This window comes from Porcisia hertigi, chromosome 28, assembly GCF_017918235.1.
Source record: "Porcisia hertigi strain C119 chromosome 28, whole genome shotgun sequence".
NCBI classification, from domain to species: domain Eukaryota; phylum Euglenozoa; class Kinetoplastea; order Trypanosomatida; family Trypanosomatidae; genus Porcisia; species Porcisia hertigi.
In genome coordinates, this window is record NC_090587.1 from 1079686 (window position 1) to 1101016 (window position 21331).

Here is a 21331-nt window from a genome sequence, read left to right on the forward strand (position 1 = left end):
CGGTGGAGAGGTGCATGCGGGGCAGTGTCAGCTGGTATACACACACGTTTGCGTAGCTCCCTCTCTCTCCCTCTCTCTCTGTGTGTGTGTGTGCATGTGTGTGCACGCGTACGTACGTCATTGGGGTTGAACGCCATTGCTCTCTTGATTGTTTGCATAATTGTGATTCTAACCTCGCTTCTTGAGAGCAGATGAGAGAGGGGCGGGCGTGTTGGTCTAGCTTATCGCCAAGCCGCAACCGCTACACGTTGTTTCCCAGCCCAGTGTGTGTCGGTGCATCAGACAGCAACGCATCCGCGTACGTTGTCCCTTCACTCGCAGGAGCGATGCGCTCTTCGATTATGTTGTGGACATATTTTTTCTCTCTCACTCCCTTCCTCTTGAGGCTCTCCTATTCGGTGCTATTGTGTGTGTGTGTGTGTGTGCCCCCTGTCATATTCCCTCCGAACTCCCTCACCTTCCATTCTACCGCGCCGTGCACACACGCACTCTACGCACAGTGGATCAAATCAATCCAACAAAGGGCACTCACAGGAGAGTGAAAACAGCCACAACGACTGGGCAACGCTACAGAGGGGATGGGGAGCTGTTCTGCGCAACGGGCTCATCTCTCCCTTTACACACACTGACACTCACCAGTCTATCCGCGTCATCTGTAGTAGTAGTAGTAGCTAGTAGCAGCTCGCCGCTGTTGGCGATTGACCAGGTTCCTCTCACTCTGTATTGGCCTTCGCTTCTGCGGTCCCAGAAACCGTGCACAACGAAACGCCAACGAAGGATTTTTTTTTTGCCGCACAGGAATCACTTCAAGGCAAACGTAGACATTGCTGTGATAGTTCATCATGCTCCGTTTCACTGCCCCTGCTTTGGTGGTCTTCCAGAACGCGTACATGCCGCGCGTGTTGAACAGGATGACGCCTGACCGCATGGAGTTGACAATGACCATCCTGAAGGAGCGCAAGAAAAAGGTGCGCTACCTTGGCAGTAACTTCCATGGTTTCAACGATCGCGTGCACCTGTTCAGTGGACAGGGTGGTGTTCGCCGTGGTACCCGCTACATCATCGAGAAGCACCACGACCGCGTTCAGTATAGACATCCCTCGGGCGACAACAGAAAGGTCGACGTTCGCGCCGTGAAAATGGCAGGGGCGCAGTACGACTCGATGGGCAACTACACCCGGATGGCGTGGGACAACTCCCTATGTACGACAAATTTGATGAGTGACCCCACCTTCAAGCGCCAGTTCAGGCACATGTCCAAAGATGAGACCATCGAGATGCTGGAGGAGTGGGGTGTTCGGTATATCCTGCTCGATGAAATCCGGAAGCCCTCTTTGATGGACTGCAAGTACCACAGGCACCGTCTGTACGCCGACAAGTTCACGTGGTCGCCATTCCCAGAGGTGAACTATGCACGCGGGGACGCCGAGTTTAAGTGGAAGGGCGATGAGCTGATCGAGTATGACGACTACAATGCCCACATCCGTCACCCAGACAATTTCGTTAGTAGTAGTAGCAGTAGTAGCAGTAGTAGCAGTGGCAGCAGCAGTGGTCATGCGCGTACCTCAAAGCTTGCGGTGGCAGCGGCAGGCTCGAAGAACAGCCCGTCGACAAGGCTCTGGTTTAGGTCCACTGCTAAGGCTAGAGAGCCACAGAGTCGTGGCGCCAAGGCCGCCGCCGCCACCACCGCGGGTGAAGCTGCGGCTTCAAAGACACCAAAATAGAAAACCGCATCTCTGCGTGTTTTGAATCCGAACGGTCCAACGGAGTCCACACTTTGAGAGAGATTATACATACTGCTTGCGTTCTGGTGCTAGACCGTTCTTTCTGGGTCACTGGGCACAGACATTTTTTTCCCCCTCCTGCTTTTTTTCCTGTTCTTTTTGCTCTGTTATTATTCGGCATTTTTGTGCGCGCATTTGTTTCATCGATGTGCTTTGCCGCGGGGGAGGGGGGCTTGTCTTCCCCCCCTCCCCCCTCCCCCGCTGCGCCAAGCTTGCCCTCTCGTCCTCTTTGTGTGTTCTACGGGATTTGGCTGGTTGCGCGTCGATGTGTGCTGTGACCTGTGCGTATTGCGGACGTGCAGTGCCCAGCACGAATCAAACCGTGTTGAACGCCGCCCCCACCTTTTCTACACACACACACACCGCCCTGGACCGGGCTGGGAGCGCAACACGTATTATTTTTTTTTGAGCTCACGTTTGCGGGCTGGTGCAATTTTTTTTTCTGCATGCTATCGAAAAAAGGGACACAAGGGGGAGCTAAATAGCTGGTGCGCACATCCCTGTACACCAAGACAAATACAGATTGAAGACTCCGAGCGCTACTGCAGCTGCAGGGAAAGGCTTGGTAGTGGCTGCGAGCATGGGCGACCATGTTTATGTGTTTGGCACTTGGCGCGCCGTTCGTCGCCGTCGTCGAAATAGAAAAAAAAGAAGTTGGTGTGAAGAAGCAGCGCCGCCAAGAAGAGGACCCACCTTTACACATCACCGCAACGTCCTCCTCCATTCGTACACACACCCACTCCAACGAGGCAGAGGTGCAGGAAGGTCCTTGAGTGTATGTAAAAAAAAGGGACGCGGTTTAGCCGAGAGCCTGATTGCTGGGCTTGTTATTGCGTCCTCCCCTCTCCTTCCCCTCTCCACATTCCAAGGATGGTGTTCCTCTTCTTTCCTCCTCCTCTGTGCTAGTTTTGTCTTTAGTGTGCCCGCCGCAAGCATTTGGATGGTTGGTGGACGCACTCTCTCTTTTTTTTTTTATCGCAGAACCTTTACACCTCCCCTTAGTCAGCACATTCGTCCAGCATCATGGCGTTCCGGGGCAGCAGCTGGCGGCGGGCTGCCACCCCGGGCGTCGGCATCGCACCAGAGACCACACCGGTCAAGTACGTGCCGGAGATGTTGAACATCCAAAACGCCCAGTGGTGGAATCGCCGCGGCAAGCCGGTCTATCGCTCCACCTACAACGAGAAATCGTGGCTTCAAAAGGCAAAATGGGGCGCTTTCACGAAAGGAAGCCGCCCTGTCATGCGTCAGCGTTACTCTCCTGCGGCGCTGAAAGAGGCACTCGATATGGTGCCGGAGGGGTTCGAGACCTGCGACGTGCCACGCCCACCTCAGCGCATCCGGGCACAGTCAGAGGGAGTGGTCGGGCGGTGGTACACGAACTACTGGACTCTGCACTCTGTTCGCTATCAGTGCCTACTCGCGGGTGTCGAGTGGCGGCTTGGCGAGCGGCAGCGGCCGCGCACCAACTACGACGAGCCGCACATGTACACCGACTTTGAGGAGACAAAGGCTATCCGAGACTACCGCAGTCGCTGGATCAACGTCAACCGCTCTCTGGTGGGTATGTCGAAGCGGATGAAGGAGGTGGAGGAGGAGGCCCGCTATCTGCAGTTCAAGAAGGTCCAGGACACCTTCTGGTCCAATAGGAAGGTTCTCATCAACCGCGTGAAGTCGATGCACAACCAGGGAACACTGCACTCGGCGAAGGACTTGCCCATCAAGACAATTAATATCAAGGCTTTCCTGGCAGAATAGTCAGGAGGGCAACAGGGGGAGAAGAGGAGGAGGGCAGGGGGGGGGACGCATACTCTTGCGCCTTTCGTGGCATCCCCCCTGCGCCTTTTTCCTTTGACTTTCCTGCCAGGTATATCTGAAGGCCGCCGTCACTTCATTCCCCTTACTTTCATCTTCTCGTGCTTTTCACCAGTGAGCACTGCGTCTCTGGGAGGCGGGGGGAGGGGGGAGGGGGATAGAGCGATGTGTTTTGTGGAACTGATGCGGGTATGCGCCCTCCCCCCTCCTTTCTTCCTCCCCTCCTCCTCCCCAAAAGGCTCTGAGCGTTTCGAGAGGAAAGGGGTGGAGAGGGAGGGGTGTACCCTGGCTGCTGCGCTTAGCACCGGCGGTGCCGCACTTTCTAGCTTTGTGTGTGTGTGTGGGGGGGGGGTAGACCCACACGACAACCTTCGTATTGTCATCCACCCCCCTTTTATCTTTTCATCGGTTGTAACTCTTGTCCAGTGTGTCTGCTTGATGCCATTGATGGTGGTGGTGGTGTGGTTTGGTATTGTGATATATAAGACACGCACGCACACTCACCAGAGAGGGAAATATTATGAAAGCACGGGTACGATAAACACTGTCGTGATGTTTAACGGCACACTGCGTGCAATCTGTACGAGGTTGGCGAGTCGGTGGCTCAGATCTGCTGTCAGTGAGCGTGAAAAGGAAGGGGATCGGAGACCGGGGGGAACGAGTCAAGAAGGATTGAACTAAAGGCGTGCATGTACATCTTTTTTTTCCATTGGCTGGGCAATGTGTGCCTCCTCCTCCCCCCAATTTCAACAAAGGCCCTGCGAACTGCGTTGCATGAGTTATCACCCACTACCAAGTCCATTCCGAGTACGGGCCACGGCGCACTCCCCCCCTCTTCACCTCTCTTGTCACGGTTCTCATTCCCTCTCTTTTTTTTTTCTTGGGCAGAAAATTTTCTGCGAAAAGCGGTCCGCTACCCACAAACCCGTGCCTTCTCCACATTCATTGACACGCAAGAGGAGGTGTCAAGAGGGTGACCATCTTGACGCCGTTGTGAATTACGCGCTGCGCCCCCTCCCCTCCCCCTACACACACACACACACACACACACACACACCCACACACCCACACGTCACTCTTGATTTTCATTATTTCCACAAGCGACAGCATCGCTTTCGTTTTTTTTTCTCACACGAAACGTCAACAATCAAGAAAAAGCAAACAACATCTACAAGAAAAAGAAAAGGTGTCTCGCCCCCTCCCCCCCCCCAAAGCTACTCCTCTTCCTTCCTTCCTTCCTCCTCTTTTTTTTTGGCTGTCCATCTGTATTTTAGGTTCCGGTTTGTCTCTCTGTCTCTCTCTCTGTACACAAGCGTGGAAAGGGAGGGAGGGGGGGGGAGGGGCACACCCAACCGAATTAGCAAATAACAGAAACGCATTGACATCACATTTTATCGTTTAGTTTTCTCTGTCTGCTTTTTCCACTTTGTTCTTTGTGGGCTCACTTGCTTCTCCCCCTTCTCCCCCTTTTCCCCTTTTCCACTTTGTTCTTTGTCACCTCTGATCTCTCACAGCTGTTCCCCCTGCGCGTAATAGTTGCGAAGTCGAAGTGTACCGCTTTTCCTCCTCACTTCTTAGCACTCCCCACCTCTTTTTTTTTACACTTCTTTTCCCAATCCGTGAGCGACACACCCTCGCGACTTTCTTCTGTGTTTTACACCCGGTACGTCTCTTTGTCTGCTCCCCGTCGACCGTCTCGACTCGACCATTTCGCAAATAAAACGACTGGCACTGTGGTTCACATGATCCGGGGCGCTACGCCGATCCTGCGGGCGCTCTTCGCCTCCACGCACAAGGGCCGGATATTATCTCTGCCCGGCAACACGTCGCTAAAGGATCATGACCCTGAAGTGCACCATCTCATTCAAGAAGAGATTCGCCGGCAGCTGGAGGGTTTGGAGTTGATCGCATCAGAGAATTTTACCTCGCGCGCGGTTCTGGAGTGCCTCGGATCTGTTTTGACGAATAAATACGCAGAAGGCCTGCCTGGGAGCCGCTACTACGGCGGCACGGAGGTCGTCGACAAGGTGGAGAGATTATGCATCCAGCGCGCACTTGAAGTGTTCTGCTTGGATGCGGCCGTGTGGGGCGTCAATGTGCAGCCGTACAGTGGCTCGCCTGCCAACTTGGCTGTCTACACAGCCCTCCTGCGTCCACATGACCGCCTGATGGGACTCGACCTGCCGGCAGGCGGCCATCTCACACACGGCTTCTACACAGCAACAAACCGCGTCTCATCCTCCTCGCTCTTCTTTGAGAGCCTGCCGTACTCCGTCACGCCAGAGGGCATCATCGACTATGATCAGTTAGCGTACCTGGCGAGTGTGTACAAGCCACGGCTCATCATCGCCGGCGGTTCCGCCTACCCGCGCGATTGGGACTACAAGCGCTACCGAGAAATCTGCAACAGCGTTGGTGCTTTTTTGATGGTGGACATGTCCCACTTTTCAGGCCTGGTTGCCGCCAAGGAGCACAACAACCCTTTCGAGTACGCCGATATCGTGACCACCACGACCCACAAGACGCTGCGGGGGCCTCGCTCAGGTATGATCTTTTTCAGGAAGGAGGTAAAGCAGGGTAAGATCAGCGTTAACGTCGAGGAGGCCATCAACAGCGCCGTCTTCCCCGGGCTACAGGGCGGTCCACACATCCACCAGATCGCCGCTGTAGCGACTCAGCTGAAGGAAGTAGCATCGCCGGAGTGGCGCAGTTACGCAAAGCAGGTGAAGGCGAACGCCAGGGCCCTTGCCGCTGCCCTCACCGAGGGTGGCGAGGCACTCGCTAGTGGCGGCACCGACAACCACCTGCTGCTCTGGGACCTCCGCCCGCATGGCGTCACCGGCTCGAAGGTGGAGAAGCTCCTCGATATGGCGCACATCACGGCCAACAAGAACACCATTGTAGGTGATAAGAGTGCGCACACGCCGTACGGCGTACGTCTGGGCACGCCAGCCCTCACGACTCGCGGCTTCCAGGAGGAAGACTTCAAACAGGTCGCCCAATTCCTGATTCGCGCCGTCTGCTTATCAAAGGATCTTCAGAAGTCTGGGGGATCGATGAAGCTCACTGACTTCCTGAAGGCCGCCAAGGATTCCAAAGCGTTGCGGGAGTTGTCGGAAGAGGTGCGAGCGTTTGCGCGTCAGTACCCTTTCCCCGGGTTGGAGAGCGCCTACCCCATCCATTAGCGCCCGCCAAGTGCGGAGATCGGAGGGGCGCGGGGGGGGTGGCAGGAAGGGAAGCGGGGCGTGGGAAGGGGCTTCAAGTTGGGGAGAGGGTACGCATTACCTGGGCAGTGCGGCCGGCTGTTTTTTTTTGTGGTGGTGGTGGTGAGCCTTTGTCTGTCTGTCTGTCTGTCTGTCTGTCTGTCTGTGGCGTGGGGTGGAGAGGTGTGTCGCTTAAGAACGCATTCGCGCTGAGCGAAGGTGTTTAGTTCACCCACATGGACTTCGCCGAGGAGCAGCTGTTAGAGGCTAGACTGCTAAAGACGCGGACGGAGAGGTGTTCGCACAAGTTCATAACCTTCTGTGTGTGAAAGTTCCCAGCTCCCCCCTCCCCCCTCCCCACCCGGCTCTGCTTTCTCTCCGTTCTTTTTTCCGCGCAATCGGGTACCAACTGCGTCGCTCGTTTTCTTTTTACTATTCCTCTGTGTAATTCTTATGTGTGTGTGTGTGTGGTGGGGGGTGGGAGGAGGAGGGGTTCCTGCCGGTCACATTGTTGGCTTTCTCTTTACCCCCCCCCTGCACACACACACACGCACACAACACACACTCCCTTCCCCAATCCAGCAAGAAAACATCCCGAGTTTGGCACCCCCTGCAAAGGCGACAACCTCAAAGCAATGCACCGAGCACCTTTCCCCCCCCTCCCCCCCTGTAGGCCCCTGTGTGTGTGTGTGTGTGTGTGTGTGTGTGTGTGTGCGGTTGCGTGCAATGCGTTTGAAATCTCATTAATACATGCGTACCTTCACCTCTGTCCCTTCCCCCCGATTTCACCTCTCACGATGAAACTCTCTGTCGGTGTGACGCGGGTGTTGACCTCTGTTTATTACCCCCCATGCGACAGGCAATAACCACACTACTTAAAGCTAAAAAAAAAAGCGTGACAACACTACCAAGGCACGAGGTGTAAAACCACACATACATATATATATATATATTCATATATATATGTGTGTGTGTGTTTGAAGCACATCAACGCTCAGCAGTCGGTATAACGCACACGTCAAACACACTCAACAACACACGTTCTCCGCCTCTGGCCTCCTTCCCCTCCCCCCCCTTCTCCATATCTCGCCCCTTTCAAGATGCGCATTTTCTCTTCGAAGCAAAAGGTCTACACGACCGACTCAGCCCCAATCGACACCTCAGAGGATGTCGGGGTAGAGGGGAAGCGGTACCCAACCTCGCTACTGGGTCGCCTCATCGTCAGATATCCCGCACTGATGCTGTTGACCTTCTCCCTACCCTTGGCGTTCTTTGTGATTGGGTGCATGAGAATCAACTCGAAGATGTCCTACTCGCTGGACGACTACCAACTCCGCTCCTCCACGGATATTCGGCAGAGCGCGCTCAAAGTGAAAGGCGTACAGGATGACTGGGCCGTCGCCCTCTCCGGCTCAGACTGGCTAGCCCAAAGCGTTAACTTAACCCACCCACGGGCTGTTATCCAAGACACGGTGGAGCTGCGTGCCATGATCAACCTTACGGCGCTCTCCGACTACGCGCAAGCGATGGGCTGGTCGCCAGAAAAACGTGATACCCACTCCAACATGCTGCACCCAAGCATCCTCGACGTCTACCGCAGCACAGAAAAGCGCATCACGCAGCTGGAAGGGTACGAGAGCGTGTGCTTCACGAACGACTTGCGTAACAATGAGGCCACCAAACTCTACCCCACGTGCGCGCCTGTGTCCAGCATAACGCAGTATACATACCCAACCTGGACTGGGTCGGAGTGGATAATGGACGGCGCTGGGTCCGTGCACCAGCTGAACTACATGCAGCGCCTCTTCGCGAACCCGAGCTACGGGTGGTTCCTCGACAGAAACTTTTCCACCTTGCACCAGAAGAGTCTTCATATGCGTTCACAGTACACGTTTGCGTCGTCGCGGGGGGAGTCGAAGTCTGCTTACCGAGCGCGAATGAAGAAATTCTTGCCTCATGCGATAGACCTTGTGAATACCGGAGGTGATGACGCGCTGCCGTTTGTACACTTTCACTTTGGCGGCGGGTCGTTGCAGGACATCCTGATGGAGATCGCTGGAGAAAAGGAGGGCTACAAGGTGGGTGTTGCTGCATTGATCTGTTTTTTGCTGAGCTGGTGGCACTGCAGGACGTTTGTCGTTGGGCTGTACACAGCTGCAGAGTCCGTATTCGCGTACATGGCTGCGGTTGGGCTGTACGCGCTGATCTACGGGGATCTTCCCCTTACGACGTACTCTGCCATCATCTGGGTGATGACTTTCTGCATGCACGGAACGCTAAGCTTCTACGACATGTTTGTGTACAGCGGAATCATGGCGACGAAGGGGCGACAGAACAACCTGAGCGTGGCGCAGCGACTGTGCTTCACGATGCGGCGAACTGTCGTTGGCGTGTGGATCGCCGATGTGCTCGCGATCATCATCTTCGCAATCAACACGACGTCTCTCTTCCGATCAGTGGAGCAGTTCAGCGTGTTCATGATGATCGCGTTGCTGTGGAACATGTACTGCGTCGCTGTCCCCACGCCTGCGCTGATTGTGCTGCACCACCTGCACTTTTCGAACAGGCGGCGCAACGCACAGAAGCAGAACGATGCACTGAACGGGGAGCTGCTTCGGTGCCAGCGGTCTGGGCACTTTGTGCATGTCCTGGAGGCCGTGCAAGACAACATCGCCGAAGACGAGTATGCGTACTCGATGAACGATGACCTTGTCCAGAAGCTCATCAGCAAGAGCAACGGTATCAACACGAGAGGCAGTAGTCCCATACATTTTCTACGCTGCCAGGTGCGCCAGGGGTGCGAAAAGCTTCGTGCTGCGAGGAAAGACTTCGTAGAAGGGCTGTGCAGGAAGCGAAGTGAGAAGAACCAGGTGCCGAGCAGCTCTCGCAAGGGTGGTGAGGGCGCGGGAGAGTATAAGTTGGCGCTGCAGGACTTTCTGGAGGTCGGGGGTGTGCATCCGCTTGAGGGGGGAGCTGGTGTAGGCGCCAACGGGTTGCCGCTGTACTACAATCCGCGCATGGTGTTTCCATCAGACCTGATTCACATCCCCGCGGTGTACGTGGAGCGCAGCGAGAAGTGCTGGGGTAGCATGTGTGATGCCCTAGGGTTACGATCACGGAACAGTCACGGAGAGGTCATTCCGCCTCGTGTGCTCAGCTTGAAGAGCCAAGGCACCACTGCTGGTGAAGTGAACGCGTTTGCCGATCGGTGGCGAGAGGTTGGCACGCGAATGGGTCTCGAGACGACCTCAAGCAGCCGCAGCGCTGGCTTGGTGCCGCTGGCGGTGCGAAACGCGGTGCGCGCACAGGATCCTGCAATGGTGGTGGACCCCTTCATTGGTGCTGGTAGTGGCAAAAAGAATGTCGACGCTCTGGCTCCAGATGCAGCTGGTGCTTCACGGCGCGTGACTGGCGGGCCGTCCGGGCTCGGCCTTGGGAAACTGCGTCACCGATGGGCACACCGCGTAGATGCGCCTCGCACGATGTGCTGCGGGCTGTTCGGTCCCCTGGCAAACGAGACACCTGAGCAGCGGATGCGACGACTGATGTCACGCGAGGTGAAGCGCGAGGGCTACTCGCTCTTCCAGCGCTTCCTATTTCGTTACTACCTGCCTGCAATCTACTTTCTGCGGTACGCGCTGCTGGCGCTGTTGCTGGCACTGTTCGTTACGGTGTGTGTCCTGGGCTCTCGCGTTACTTCAAGCGGACTGCCCATAACGCTGATGGTTGGTCAACACAACACTGTCGAGAGTTTCTCAGCGATGAGTGACACCTTTTCTCAGCGTGGGGACTGCACGTTCTGTGGCCCGTACTACCGATCACTACATGATTACCGCTCCGCCACCTCTGCCGATGTCTTGGCGTGCTCGCCAGAGCACGGCACCCAGATGAACTTGTACAGTGACAGCTGCGGCGTATGCAACGGGACGAACGCATGCGCCGACTGTGCCGGCACTCCGAAGGGCGAAGCGGTGCCGGATGACTGCGGCGGATGCACCGTTCCTGGGTCAGCAGAGTCTGCCAAGTGCACTTGCCCTGCGTCGCGCGACTGCCAGTACTGCGAGTGGGCACTGGGCCAAGAGAACGTCGGCGGCATGTCGTGCACAACAGCTTGCGACGCGAGCAAGTGCGCAAACAAGGGAAAGTGCAATCAGTACACTGGGGCCTGCGACTGCAATGCAGGCTTCACGGGGGATACGTGCAAGGCTTGCGAATCATGGCTTCTGCCGATCGAGTCGAACCCGGACTGCACGTTGGAGTGCAACGCGTGGATGGGCTCCGAGGATTGCAACTGTGACCTGAGCACCGGGCGGTGCCGGTCGTGCCCAGCAGGGACACGTGGGTACGACTGCTCGAAGCCGGCGTTGGACTGCGGTGCGCACGGGAAGTTCGACCGGGCGTCGGGGAAGTGCGTGTGCCGCAATTGGTGGAAGGGAGAGTTCTGCAACGTTTCACAGGCGTGCCACGGGCGCGGCGTACTCCTGCCTAACTCGGAGTCGCCGACCGGGTTCAGAATGTGCGCCTGCGTCGGGCACTGGCGCGGCAACACGTGCGAGGTGTGCGACTGCCGGAACGGCGGTATGTGCAACGCGGTGACAGGGGAGTGCGAGTGCGTGGGTGCTTTTACGGGGCCGCGGTGCGAGACGTGCACTGCCGGCTGCACGCTGCACGGCACGTGCCCTGACGTATCGACGCCGGACTATTCGCTATGGAATATTCGGACGTGCATCAGCGATGCGTGCTCTGAGGCCGATGTAAAAGAAGAGCGCATGTGCACTGCCTGTAGACCAAAGACACTGCCACTCGATGCCGCATGCAATGCGAGAACGAAGAAGGCCTGCATGGCTAATCCGGACTGCTGGTGGTATGAGAAGTGGGGTAAGCCGGCTCGCTGCGGGCGGGCGCGGCAATCAAACGACTTCACAGCAATGAACTGCGCATGCAATAACCCGAATGTTTGGTCTGGTGCGATGTGTGACACCTGTAACCCACCGCCCGGAGCGAAATGCCTGGACGAGGGGAGTGTGCTAGGGTGCAACGGACTACTCTACACGTCGGTGGCTTCCGTCGTGGGCATCGATGTGTGCGGTGCGTGCGGCGGTGATGGCCTGTGCCGCGGATGCGATGGCGTTCCCGGCAGTGGTGCGACATACGATCTGTGCGGCGTGTGCGGTGGCGACAACACATGCACAAGCGCGACGGCTGCGACGCCCATGTACGTGGAATACTTATTTGATCTCACGGGGGTAAATCAGATCCTCAACAACGCCGCTTGGTGCGATGTGGTGTCATCCATCGCCACCCAGATTCGACTATCGGACGGCGCTGGCTCGCAGACGAGGACGGTTCTGGAGGACTTCCTTGGTGACAGTGAAAAGGAAGTGACTTCTCTCAGTGACTTCTACAATTTCGCTAAGGAGAACGGACGGCTGAGCGAGGCCGTCTTCAGGGTCAACTACGCCAACAAGCCGCTCCAATTGCTGCATATTGTCTACCGCGTAGAGAGTAAACGGGCCAACAGCCACAGCACACCCACGGAGGTGATGGATGCGTACAACTGGATATCCGAGGCCCTCATCATCCCCTTTAAATCACTCGCTCAAAGCAATGGCATTGGCTTGCACTACACGTCGACCTTTTTCCAACCAGCCTTGTCGAAGGTTGGCGCGTTGCAGAGTCTGTGGTTTATGGTTGGCATTGGGCTGGCGGTGACGTTCGTGTTTTTACTCGTCTACTACGTGAGCTTGACGACAGCAGTGACTGCGACGCTGGTGGCTGCGATTGCGTGCTTCGGGTCCCTGACAGCGTGCACGATATTTCACTGGGAGGCGGATGCTGTGCTGCAGGTGTGTATCAGCTGCACCGTCCCGATTAGCGTGGAGTACATTGTGCATTTCTGCAGTGGTTACTTTGACTATCTGCAAACGACGACGTCGCATCTGTTTGCGCGCGAAGTGAAGCGGTGGAATGCGGTACAGGGTGCGCTGCTGCGGACTGCGCCTGCTGTGTGCACATCTGCTATGTGTGTGATCTTTGTATCGATCATGTTCGCCATCTCAAGCCTCATGCCATCGCGGCGCACTGCCCAGATAAGCATAACGCTGCACCTCCTGGTGTTGCTGGCTGGCGTACTCTTTACTGGCGCTGTGGCTGCACTTGGGCCACGAAAAACATACCGGCACTGGACGATTTCTGTTGCCCTCTGTGGAGTGTGCGCTTTTCTAGCTGGGCTTGCGGTGGTTATCATCTTCAGCTTGAATGGCGTACTTGGGCCGCATGGCAAAAAGATCCTGACGCACTGAGGTGTGCGTCAGGACACGGGGGTTCGGTGTGTTGGGTAACCCCCCCTCCCCCTCCCCCCCCTCCGCCCCCCAAACAAAAAAAAATGGGCAGTAGGCGACAGGAGGAGGAAGAGAAGGAGAACAGTAACAAGACGGTGTACATTTTATTCATTTGTTTTCTTCTTGCGGCTTCGCTTCTGTCTTGTTCTCGCGCGTTCATTCCCACTTCATGCGCATATATATTTTTTGTTTTGCTTGGGATTTCCGATGTGCTTTTCTACTCGTTGAGTTGATGTGTGTGTGTGTGTGTGTCTGTGTGTGTACTGTACGACTGAAAGGCGCACCTGTGCCGTTGTCTTGTGATTGTGTGCGTTTTTGGTTTTTGTCACCCCGTTCATTTTTTTCTTTCAGTGTGAGTACGGGCGGTTTTTTTTTTTTTTTCAAAATTAGCCTGAGTTTGTCCTCCCTTTTTTTTTCCTCCCCTTCTCAGTGCTCGCTTCATAGAACATGCCGTGGCTGCTCGTAAAGGATTCCTTCACGCTTTTTTTTTTGTGCATCTGTGGGTACGGAGTACGCGCCCTTGAGGAAGAAAAAAAAACGACATGAATGGATGTAATGTTGCACCTACGTTCACATACATTATTATTTACACACATGTATATGTAGTTGGTTTTCTTCGATTGACGTGACTATATATTTGTTTTTCTCACTCGTGCCTTTCTTGTTCTCTTGTTTTTTTTTTAATGCTCATGTCTATATGTATGTAGTTATATGTTTGTTTGAATGTGTGTGTCCGTATGTGCAATTTTGTCATACATGCGTATGGGGGGGGGGAGGACGGAGTGTGTGTGTGTGTGTGTTTAATTTGTTTTACTATTTTCCCTGTTTTTCCTCACGTGCACCGCTGGCTGCCACCTCATCCTCCCCTCTCTCTCTCTTTTCCACACACACACACACACACACTCCGTCTTTTTTTGTACCCCCTGTTGGTCTGACCTTCTCTGTGTCGTGTTCCTTACTTTTTTCCCATCGACACTGATCTACATATAAGCTTTTGGGGATTCATACGTATTATATTATTTTCTCCTGTACTCGTTAGCGCTGAGAAGCGTGCATGGTTTGTCGTCCTTACCCATTGTTATTCCTCCCCCTCCACTTCCCGCTTTGCTACTTTCCTGCGCTCAGCATGAGTGGTGGTGTGAAAGAGAACGCGTGAGTCCACGTGGGGAGGTGGGGGGAGGGGGAGAGAGGCAGTTTGGCAGTTCTTCTTGGGATACTCTCGTCGTACAGGATATCCTGTTTTGTGTCGTTTTCGTTTGTCTTTGTTTGATTCCTCTTGTCCTCATAAAAAGAAAAAAAAACGTGGCCGCACGTTACTCATGTATATATTTTTTCTTTCCTCGCGTGTCACATGCCTGTGTGTCAACAAGTTTGCCTTCCCGTGCCGACTGATGCGCGCGTGTGTGAGGGTGTTGTTTGGCCCTCACCCCCCTCCCTCCCCTACCTCACCCCCCTCCCTACCTCACCCCCTACCTCCCCCTACCTCCCTCCTACCTCACCCCCCCCTCCCTCCCCGCTTCCTCTCTAATGTATTTTCGCCTCCTTTCCGTGGTTCCTGACAGTTCTGTTCCTACGGGTGACCCCTTCTCTCTCACCATTTCTGGCCGCGACGACCGTCAACGGTGTGTGTGTGTGTGTGTGTGGATGGAGAAGTGGGGGTGGGGGGGGGAGAGAGTGAGGACAGTGCAGCCGAAAGGGGGGAGGCCACTCTTATTATTCCTCATTCTGTTTTTTCCTGAGTGCGCCTACCAGTTGTTGTCATGGTTACGAGTCGTTTATGTACCCCCCCTTTTTTCCTCTTTCCTTCCCCCCCTCCCCTCCCCGGTGATATTCGCGTCACTTTTAGTTTTCTCTCTTCCCCTTTGTATTAAAAAAAGTGTTCTACCCTCCCCTGACTGTGTAACAAAGTCCATCTCTCTTTCCCCCCCAAAAAAATTATTGTATTGATCTCTAGTCACCCCTCACCCCCGCAAGAAGAGGGTGGGGATGGGGGAGGCGAACCGCATCGGCAGCATTGGCAGTGACGGAAGGCAACAAAATGGAATCGAGGGTTAAAAGTGTTTCCCTTCTCCTTGGTTCGAAACGAAAGAGAGCTGCAAAGAAGGTTGGGGGTTGGGGGCATGTGCAATAACGTGAGTGCGTGAATGAGTCAGGAGAAGTGCGGAGAGGAAATCCGTGTACACGATCCTTTGTGCCCCCCCCCCTCTCCCCTCCCCTCCTCTCCCCCTTCTTCCTTCTCCCGCCTCCGTGTGTCCGTTGATAACATACAGGTATGCAAGGCCGCTGTATTTTTGTCCGTATGTCTGTCTGTGTGTTTCTGTTTGTTCGGTCTTTTTTTTGCCAAATATAAAACTTTTTTTTCTGTACCGACTACCGTACCCGCTGATATCTCATTTGCCCCACTTTTCGTCAGCGGGCGTACCGTGTGCCGCGCTCACTGTTTGTCCCCTCCTTGTTTTGACGGCGGGCGTACTTGAGAATGCAACTGCTGCGTCCCCTCGACGTTTGTATGCGTGTGCGGATTTTCTTGGATCCCTTCCCTTCACTCCAAGAAGTCGTCGTCAAAAGGATTTGTCTTCCCATTTTTTCTTGATTGTGGTTTCTTCTTACTGGGCTTACTTCGTGTTCTCCTTTTTGATTCTATTCGCGTATGTCAGGTGGTTTGGGGGGGGGGGCACACACCACAGCACTGAGGGGGTAGGGGTTCCGTGGAGGGATGGGCCCGGCACTCATCATGTGAGGAGGCGAAGCGGCCTCCCGCCCCATCCCTTTGAAATGCCAAGCCACATCTGGTGGTGACAGGGTGCAAAAGCTCAACAATATGTGGATCGAGGGCTGTGTAGCGCTGCTGGTGTCGGCGCTTGGGTCTTGACTGGCGCTTGCGTTGAAGCGACCTGCAGCGATGAAGGCGTCTAAGCCGTTCATCTGCTGGGCAGGGGTTTCAGCAGCCCTCGAGTGTGGTATCCCAGCGGATCCTCGTTGCCTACTGGTGGTCTTCCGCCCTCGGCCCTCCACCCTCCGCCCTCCTTTTCTCCCTCCCCCCAATCGCCTGTTGTGTTGTAGGGCAGAACTACTGCGCGGTTATTGACAAGTAAAACAAGAGAAAGGGCAGGGCTCTTCCCTTCCCTCCGGTGCAGGTGTTTATCTGGTGCATACACGAACCCCCCCCCTCTCCCTCCTCAGTAGGCGCGCGCACCCCCATCGCCACTTGAGGGAGGATAATTTACCGTTCAAGTCAGTTTCAAGGCCGTTTTTTTGTTGAGTTATTAACTTTTTATGTTCGTTTTGAAAACGCATTAGTTCTCTCCCCCCTGCCTCACTCTCCTCACTCTCCTTTCTCTCTACTTTCTTGTCGTTATTTTTTTTTTCTTCCCCCATCCCCCCCCAAAAAAAAAGGGAGGGGCGAGAGGGAGGGGGGGGGAGTGCGTGTGTTTTATTGTTTTTTTTCCCTTCGCCCCTGTGCGTGCTTGTGCCTTGTCATGTAAAAAAAAAGTGTTAAAGGACAAAGCAACACAACAAATGTTTTCATCTCAGACTGTGTGCTCTGTGCTCTGTGCGTGGCGAAAAGGTGATGTCAACGTGACACCTCAACCACGGCTTCTCTGTTTCAGAAGAGTGTAACTAAAACATCACTGTACAAAAATGTATCATCTCACATGAAAGTGAATGAACTCATGCGGTTTTCAGCGGCATTTATCGCCGGCCGTTGCACTCTGGACACAGGCTTTCGTGCCCCGTATGGGGGGGGGGCCCTTCCTTCGATGGAAACAAAAATGTGTGTCTGTGTGTGTGTGTGTGTGTGTGTGTTGTTTTTTTTTTTGGTGAGCTTCGGGTCTGTTGGGTCAGCAGACTCTGTGATGTCCCCTCTTCGCGTCATCTCACGTTCGTCATTGTGATTGGAGGTGTTTTGCTGATGTTCTCTTGTCGTCGTCTCTTTTCGTTTCCCGACGCTTCTTTGCTTCTCTCCGTCTACGCCTCTCCCTCCCTCCCCCTTCCCCCCTCCCACCCCCACCCCATCCACCCACAAACGCACGCACACGCACTCCACCCTGACAAAGCGATTTCTCATCAAAAAAAAAGCCACTGCGAAGCGAACATCATCACACCGCAAAAGCGGCAGGCATTTGGCGTTTTTTTAATTCTTTCTTCCCACCCAATCGCCCCTCATTTCTGTTTTGCGCTTCTTCCGACGCGACAGCGCAGTCCCACGGCCCTTCAATTCTCGCGCGTGGTCACGCTGTGGGGTGTGAGGAGGAATGCCGAGGCGGATTTCTCCCACATACAGGTGTACACATGCGTATCTTCGAGAGTACCGCTAAAGTATCCCCCCCCCTCCCCCTCCTCACACACGCACACAATTTCTTTGGGATCCCCTTAATTACACTTATAGATTACCAATAAACACCATAGACGGACTCATACTCCTACAGAGAGGCAGAGAGGGGAGGGCTCAGGCACTCTCCACTCAATTTGGAGGTCGTGAGTTTTAGCTTTTCTTTCTCCCACGTTCAGAGGAAGCCAAGGTGGGGAGTGAGGGGAGGGAGGAGGCAATTATAATGAATCCACCCGATATTCGCGATGACCCAGCACTCCCGCAGCCCACTGTGGAGGCGTCTCCGGTGTTCGAGGTGGACACAGATGGTATTCATGTGCGTGAGGCAGTGCACCTCTTCCTCAGTCGCCTCATCGATCCCTTACTCCGTACAAATCCAAACCTTGGCGTTGCAGCGGCGTCTGGTGGCGATGCCGTGTCTGGCGCGCTGTCATCTCTTGGTTACGTAGTCGCGCAGTTGGAGCGCATCAGCACCTCAACCAGCTGGTCAACCTGTGTGGTTCGTTGGTCGGATTTCCTCCGCTTCGACGAGGACGCCGCCGCAGTGCTGGAGTCGGACTTCCAGCGCTTCTCCCCGTTCGTCAACGAAGCCCTTCATCAGGTCCTCTTGCAGTACTACGGCGAGGAGTACGCGAACCGCGGCAAGTGCCACCCTAGTCTTGTTTTCTCCAACGTGCCTCGATGTATAACGATTCGCTCGCTACGGGCGTCATTGGTAGGACAGCTTTGCGCTATCAAGGGTGTCGTGACGCGCACGTCGCAGGTACGCCCCGAGTTGCTCGTTGGTGTGTTCCGTTGCAGCGACTGCGGCACCGAGAGTCTACCCATCGAGCAACAGTTTCAATACACCGAGCCGCCCACCTGTCGAAATACTCAGTGTGAGAACAAGAATAAGTTTCAACTGATCCCGAATCACCCGCAAACGCGCTTCGGTGACTGGCAAAAGCTGCGCATGCAGGAGGACGCCAACAACATTCCTGCCGGGTGCATGCCACGCACGATGGAGGTGATTGTGCGCGCCGACGCGGTGGAGGTGGCAAAACCAGGCGACCGTATCATTGCCGTCGGGTGCGCCATCGTTGTACCAGAGGTGGCAAAGTTGTTCAATCTGGCCAACCGGCGTGAAGTGCAGCGGCAGCTGACGGGTGGCCAGAGGGCGCAGCAAGACGCGCAGACGGATATGGAGGGCGCTACTGGGCTGCGCGCACTAGGCGTGCGAGACCTAAACTACCGCATGTGCTTTCTCGCCACCACCATCGCAGATGGAAATGGCGACGACCGCAAAATGACACAAGCGGTGAAGGAGGCGACGGATGGGGCAGCGGAGCGGGAGGAGGTGGTGCTCACGCCTGCGGAGCGGGAGCGAGTACAACAGATGCGCCGCCACGACGGCTTGCTGAAGGCACTTACGTCGTGCATCGCGCCAAACGTGTTCAAGCATGACGTTGTGAAACTGGGGCTCCTCCTTCAAATGGTCGGTGGTGTCTCGAAGATGACGATTGAGCGCATTACTTTGCGAGGCGACATCAACGTTTGCATCGTCGGCGACCCATCGACGGCCAAGTCACAATTTCTCAAGTGGGTTTCAGCAAACATGCCACGCGGGGTATACACAAGTGGTAAGGCGTCCACGGCCAGCGGTTTGACGGCGACGGTGACGCGAGACGCGGAAACGGGTGAGCGCACAATCGAGGCCGGTGCACTCATGCTCAGCGACCGCGGCATCTGCTGCATTGACGAGTTCGACAAAATGGAGATGAAGGACCAGGTGGCGATCCACGAGGCCATGGAGCAGCAGACCATCTCCATTGCCAAGGCGGGCATCAAGGCGACCTTGAACGCTAAAACGTCGCTGCTGGCAGCCTTGAACCCGATCGGCGGCAAGTACGACCGTCGCCTCCCTCTGCAAAAAAACATCGCCATGACGGCGCCGATCATGTCACGTTTTGACCTCATGTTTGTTATTGTTGACGACTCTGGCGACGACGCCGACTTCGCCATAGCGAATCAACTGCTGCGGCTGCACCGCTTTGGCGGCGCGGCAGTGCGGTCGCCTTTCACTACAGAGGACTTCCAACTGTACCTGCGCTACGCGCGCTCACTGACGCCGCGCCTCACACCCGAGGCGTCACAGCTCATTGTCGTTGCGTACCGTGACATGAGGCTGCAAGACGCGCTTTCGAATCGCAGCAAGGTGTACCGCGTGACGACGCGTCTGCTGGAGAGCATTATCCGGTTATCTGAGGCGACTGCAAAGGTTCACATGAGCGATGAGGTTCGGCCTACTCACGTCGAAGTGGCGCTGGAGTTGATGCGGCAGTCCCTCTCCACACTGGATATGACGGAGGTGGAGCTAGTCGGCGGCGCCATCGATGACAGTCCTTGCGAAGGGCAGGGCACCATTGTAAAGGAGGAGCCAGATGCGGCGAGCGGCAGCTTGTCTGCCCTGTCGGCAGTAGGCGAGCAGAGTATTGACAAGGGTCGCGTCACCGATAGCGGCGCTGGTGCAAACGGACAGAAAGGCCGCGCTGATGAGCCGGCCTCCGTCTCGTCGGCTTCGGCGGCCGCCCCTCGGCGAAAGGTGAGCATCAAGGCAGATCACTACTTCGCGATTGTAAACAGGCTCGTGGCGCACCTGAAATCTCTGGGCGACGACGCTGCACCGACGCGGCAAGAGTTGGTCACGTGGTACCTCGAGCAAATGAAGTCGCTAAACAGGCCGTTGCTGGAGGCGGAGTTGCGCTACGTAAACCTGGTTCTCTCGAAGCTTGTCAAGGAGGGGAAGCTGTTGGAGGTGGACATGCATGAGGGCGACCCTCCGCGCGTGTATTTGGACCCCAACTTCAACCCCGATGAGACACAGTGACGCACACATGGAGCGAGGGGAGGCGAGGGGGCGAGGGGAGGGGAGGGGAGGGGGGAGGTGCAGGGCAGGGAGACGAGCACAGTTTCACTCCTTCTTCATGCCACTGCAGCTGTTACTACATTTAGTTTTCCTGTGCGTTTGTGCGGGAATGGGTGGTCGCGTGTGTGTGTGGGCAAGCATAGAAAGGAACGCATGCCTCTGTTGCGGCTGTGGCTTACACATACCATACACTACGTCTGTTTGTACCTCTGTTAGTAAGGCAACCCGGCCCCCCAAACTTTATCGACCAGGATTCCCTCCCCCCCCCTCCCCCCCCCCCCCACACACACACACGTTTCCTTTGAGCATTCAAAGGCCGCTCTTGCACGGCTTTCGTTACCCCCCTAGACACCCCCTTTTTTTCCTGTGTGGAGTGACCGCTAGATTAGGTAAGCGAGACATATGGGAGTAGTGTGTGTGGGGGGGGGGTGATGGAGGTGTCTGTTTTCTCCAGCCGCACCATACCTCATCGGGTACTGGAATAAACTGGGCATGTGAGCGCCAAATGTGTTCGAAGCTCTCTTGCTCTCTATTGTGTGTTTTCCCTCCTTTATAACTGCACGGCCTTCTACAGCCCCGACTGATCGATTCATTGTCTTTACTCGGGCTCAAGTCTCCCTCACCCCGTTTCTGGGCTTACTTCGTGTTCTCCCTTTTGATTCTATTCGCGTATGACAGGTGGTTTGGGGGGGGGGGGCACACACCACAGCACTGATGGGGTGGGGGTTCCGTGGAGGGATGGGTCCGGCACTCATCATGTGAGGACGCGAAGCGGCCTCCCGCCCCATCCCTTTGAAATGCCAAGCCACATCTGGTGGTGACAGGGTGCAAAAGCTCAACAATATGTGGATCGAGGGCTGTGTAGCGCTGCTGGTGTCGGCGCTTGGGTCTTGACTGGCGCTTGCGTTGAAGCGACCTGCAGCAATGAAGGCGTCTAAGCCGTTCATCTG

At 55.4% G+C, this 21331-nt stretch overlaps 5 protein-coding genes across 5 annotated transcripts; all 5 read left to right on the forward strand.

The window, feature by feature from the left end:
- Positions 1-842: 842 nt before the first annotated feature.
- Positions 843-1724, forward strand: JKF63_03660 (uncharacterized protein; the record flags this gene model as incomplete). The annotated part of the gene is made up of 1 exon (XM_067899660.1): positions 843-1724. One exon carries the CDS (start codon positions 843-845, stop codon positions 1722-1724), a length of 882 nt encoding a protein of 293 aa, XP_067755899.1.
- A 1083-nt stretch (positions 1725-2807) lies between these two features.
- On the forward strand, positions 2808-3542 carry JKF63_03661 (uncharacterized protein; the record flags this gene model as incomplete). Its single annotated transcript, XM_067899661.1, has 1 exon — positions 2808-3542. The coding sequence occupies one exon, from the start codon at positions 2808-2810 to the stop codon at positions 3540-3542; it is 735 nt and encodes a 244-aa protein (XP_067755900.1).
- Positions 3543-5341: 1799 nt separating this feature from the next.
- JKF63_03662 (uncharacterized protein) lies at positions 5342-6784 on the forward strand (the record flags this gene model as incomplete). The annotated part of the gene is made up of 1 exon (XM_067899662.1): positions 5342-6784. One exon carries the CDS (start codon positions 5342-5344, stop codon positions 6782-6784), a length of 1443 nt encoding a protein of 480 aa, XP_067755901.1.
- Positions 6785-7902: 1118 nt separating this feature from the next.
- JKF63_03663 (uncharacterized protein) lies at positions 7903-13104 on the forward strand (the record flags this gene model as incomplete). Its single annotated transcript, XM_067899663.1, has 1 exon — positions 7903-13104. One exon carries the CDS (start codon positions 7903-7905, stop codon positions 13102-13104), a length of 5202 nt encoding a protein of 1733 aa, XP_067755902.1.
- Positions 13105-17699: 4595 nt separating this feature from the next.
- JKF63_03664 (uncharacterized protein) lies at positions 17700-20342 on the forward strand (the record flags this gene model as incomplete). The annotated part of the gene is made up of 1 exon (XM_067899664.1): positions 17700-20342. One exon carries the CDS (start codon positions 17700-17702, stop codon positions 20340-20342), a length of 2643 nt encoding a protein of 880 aa, XP_067755903.1.
- Between the last annotated feature and the right edge of the window lie 989 nt (positions 20343-21331).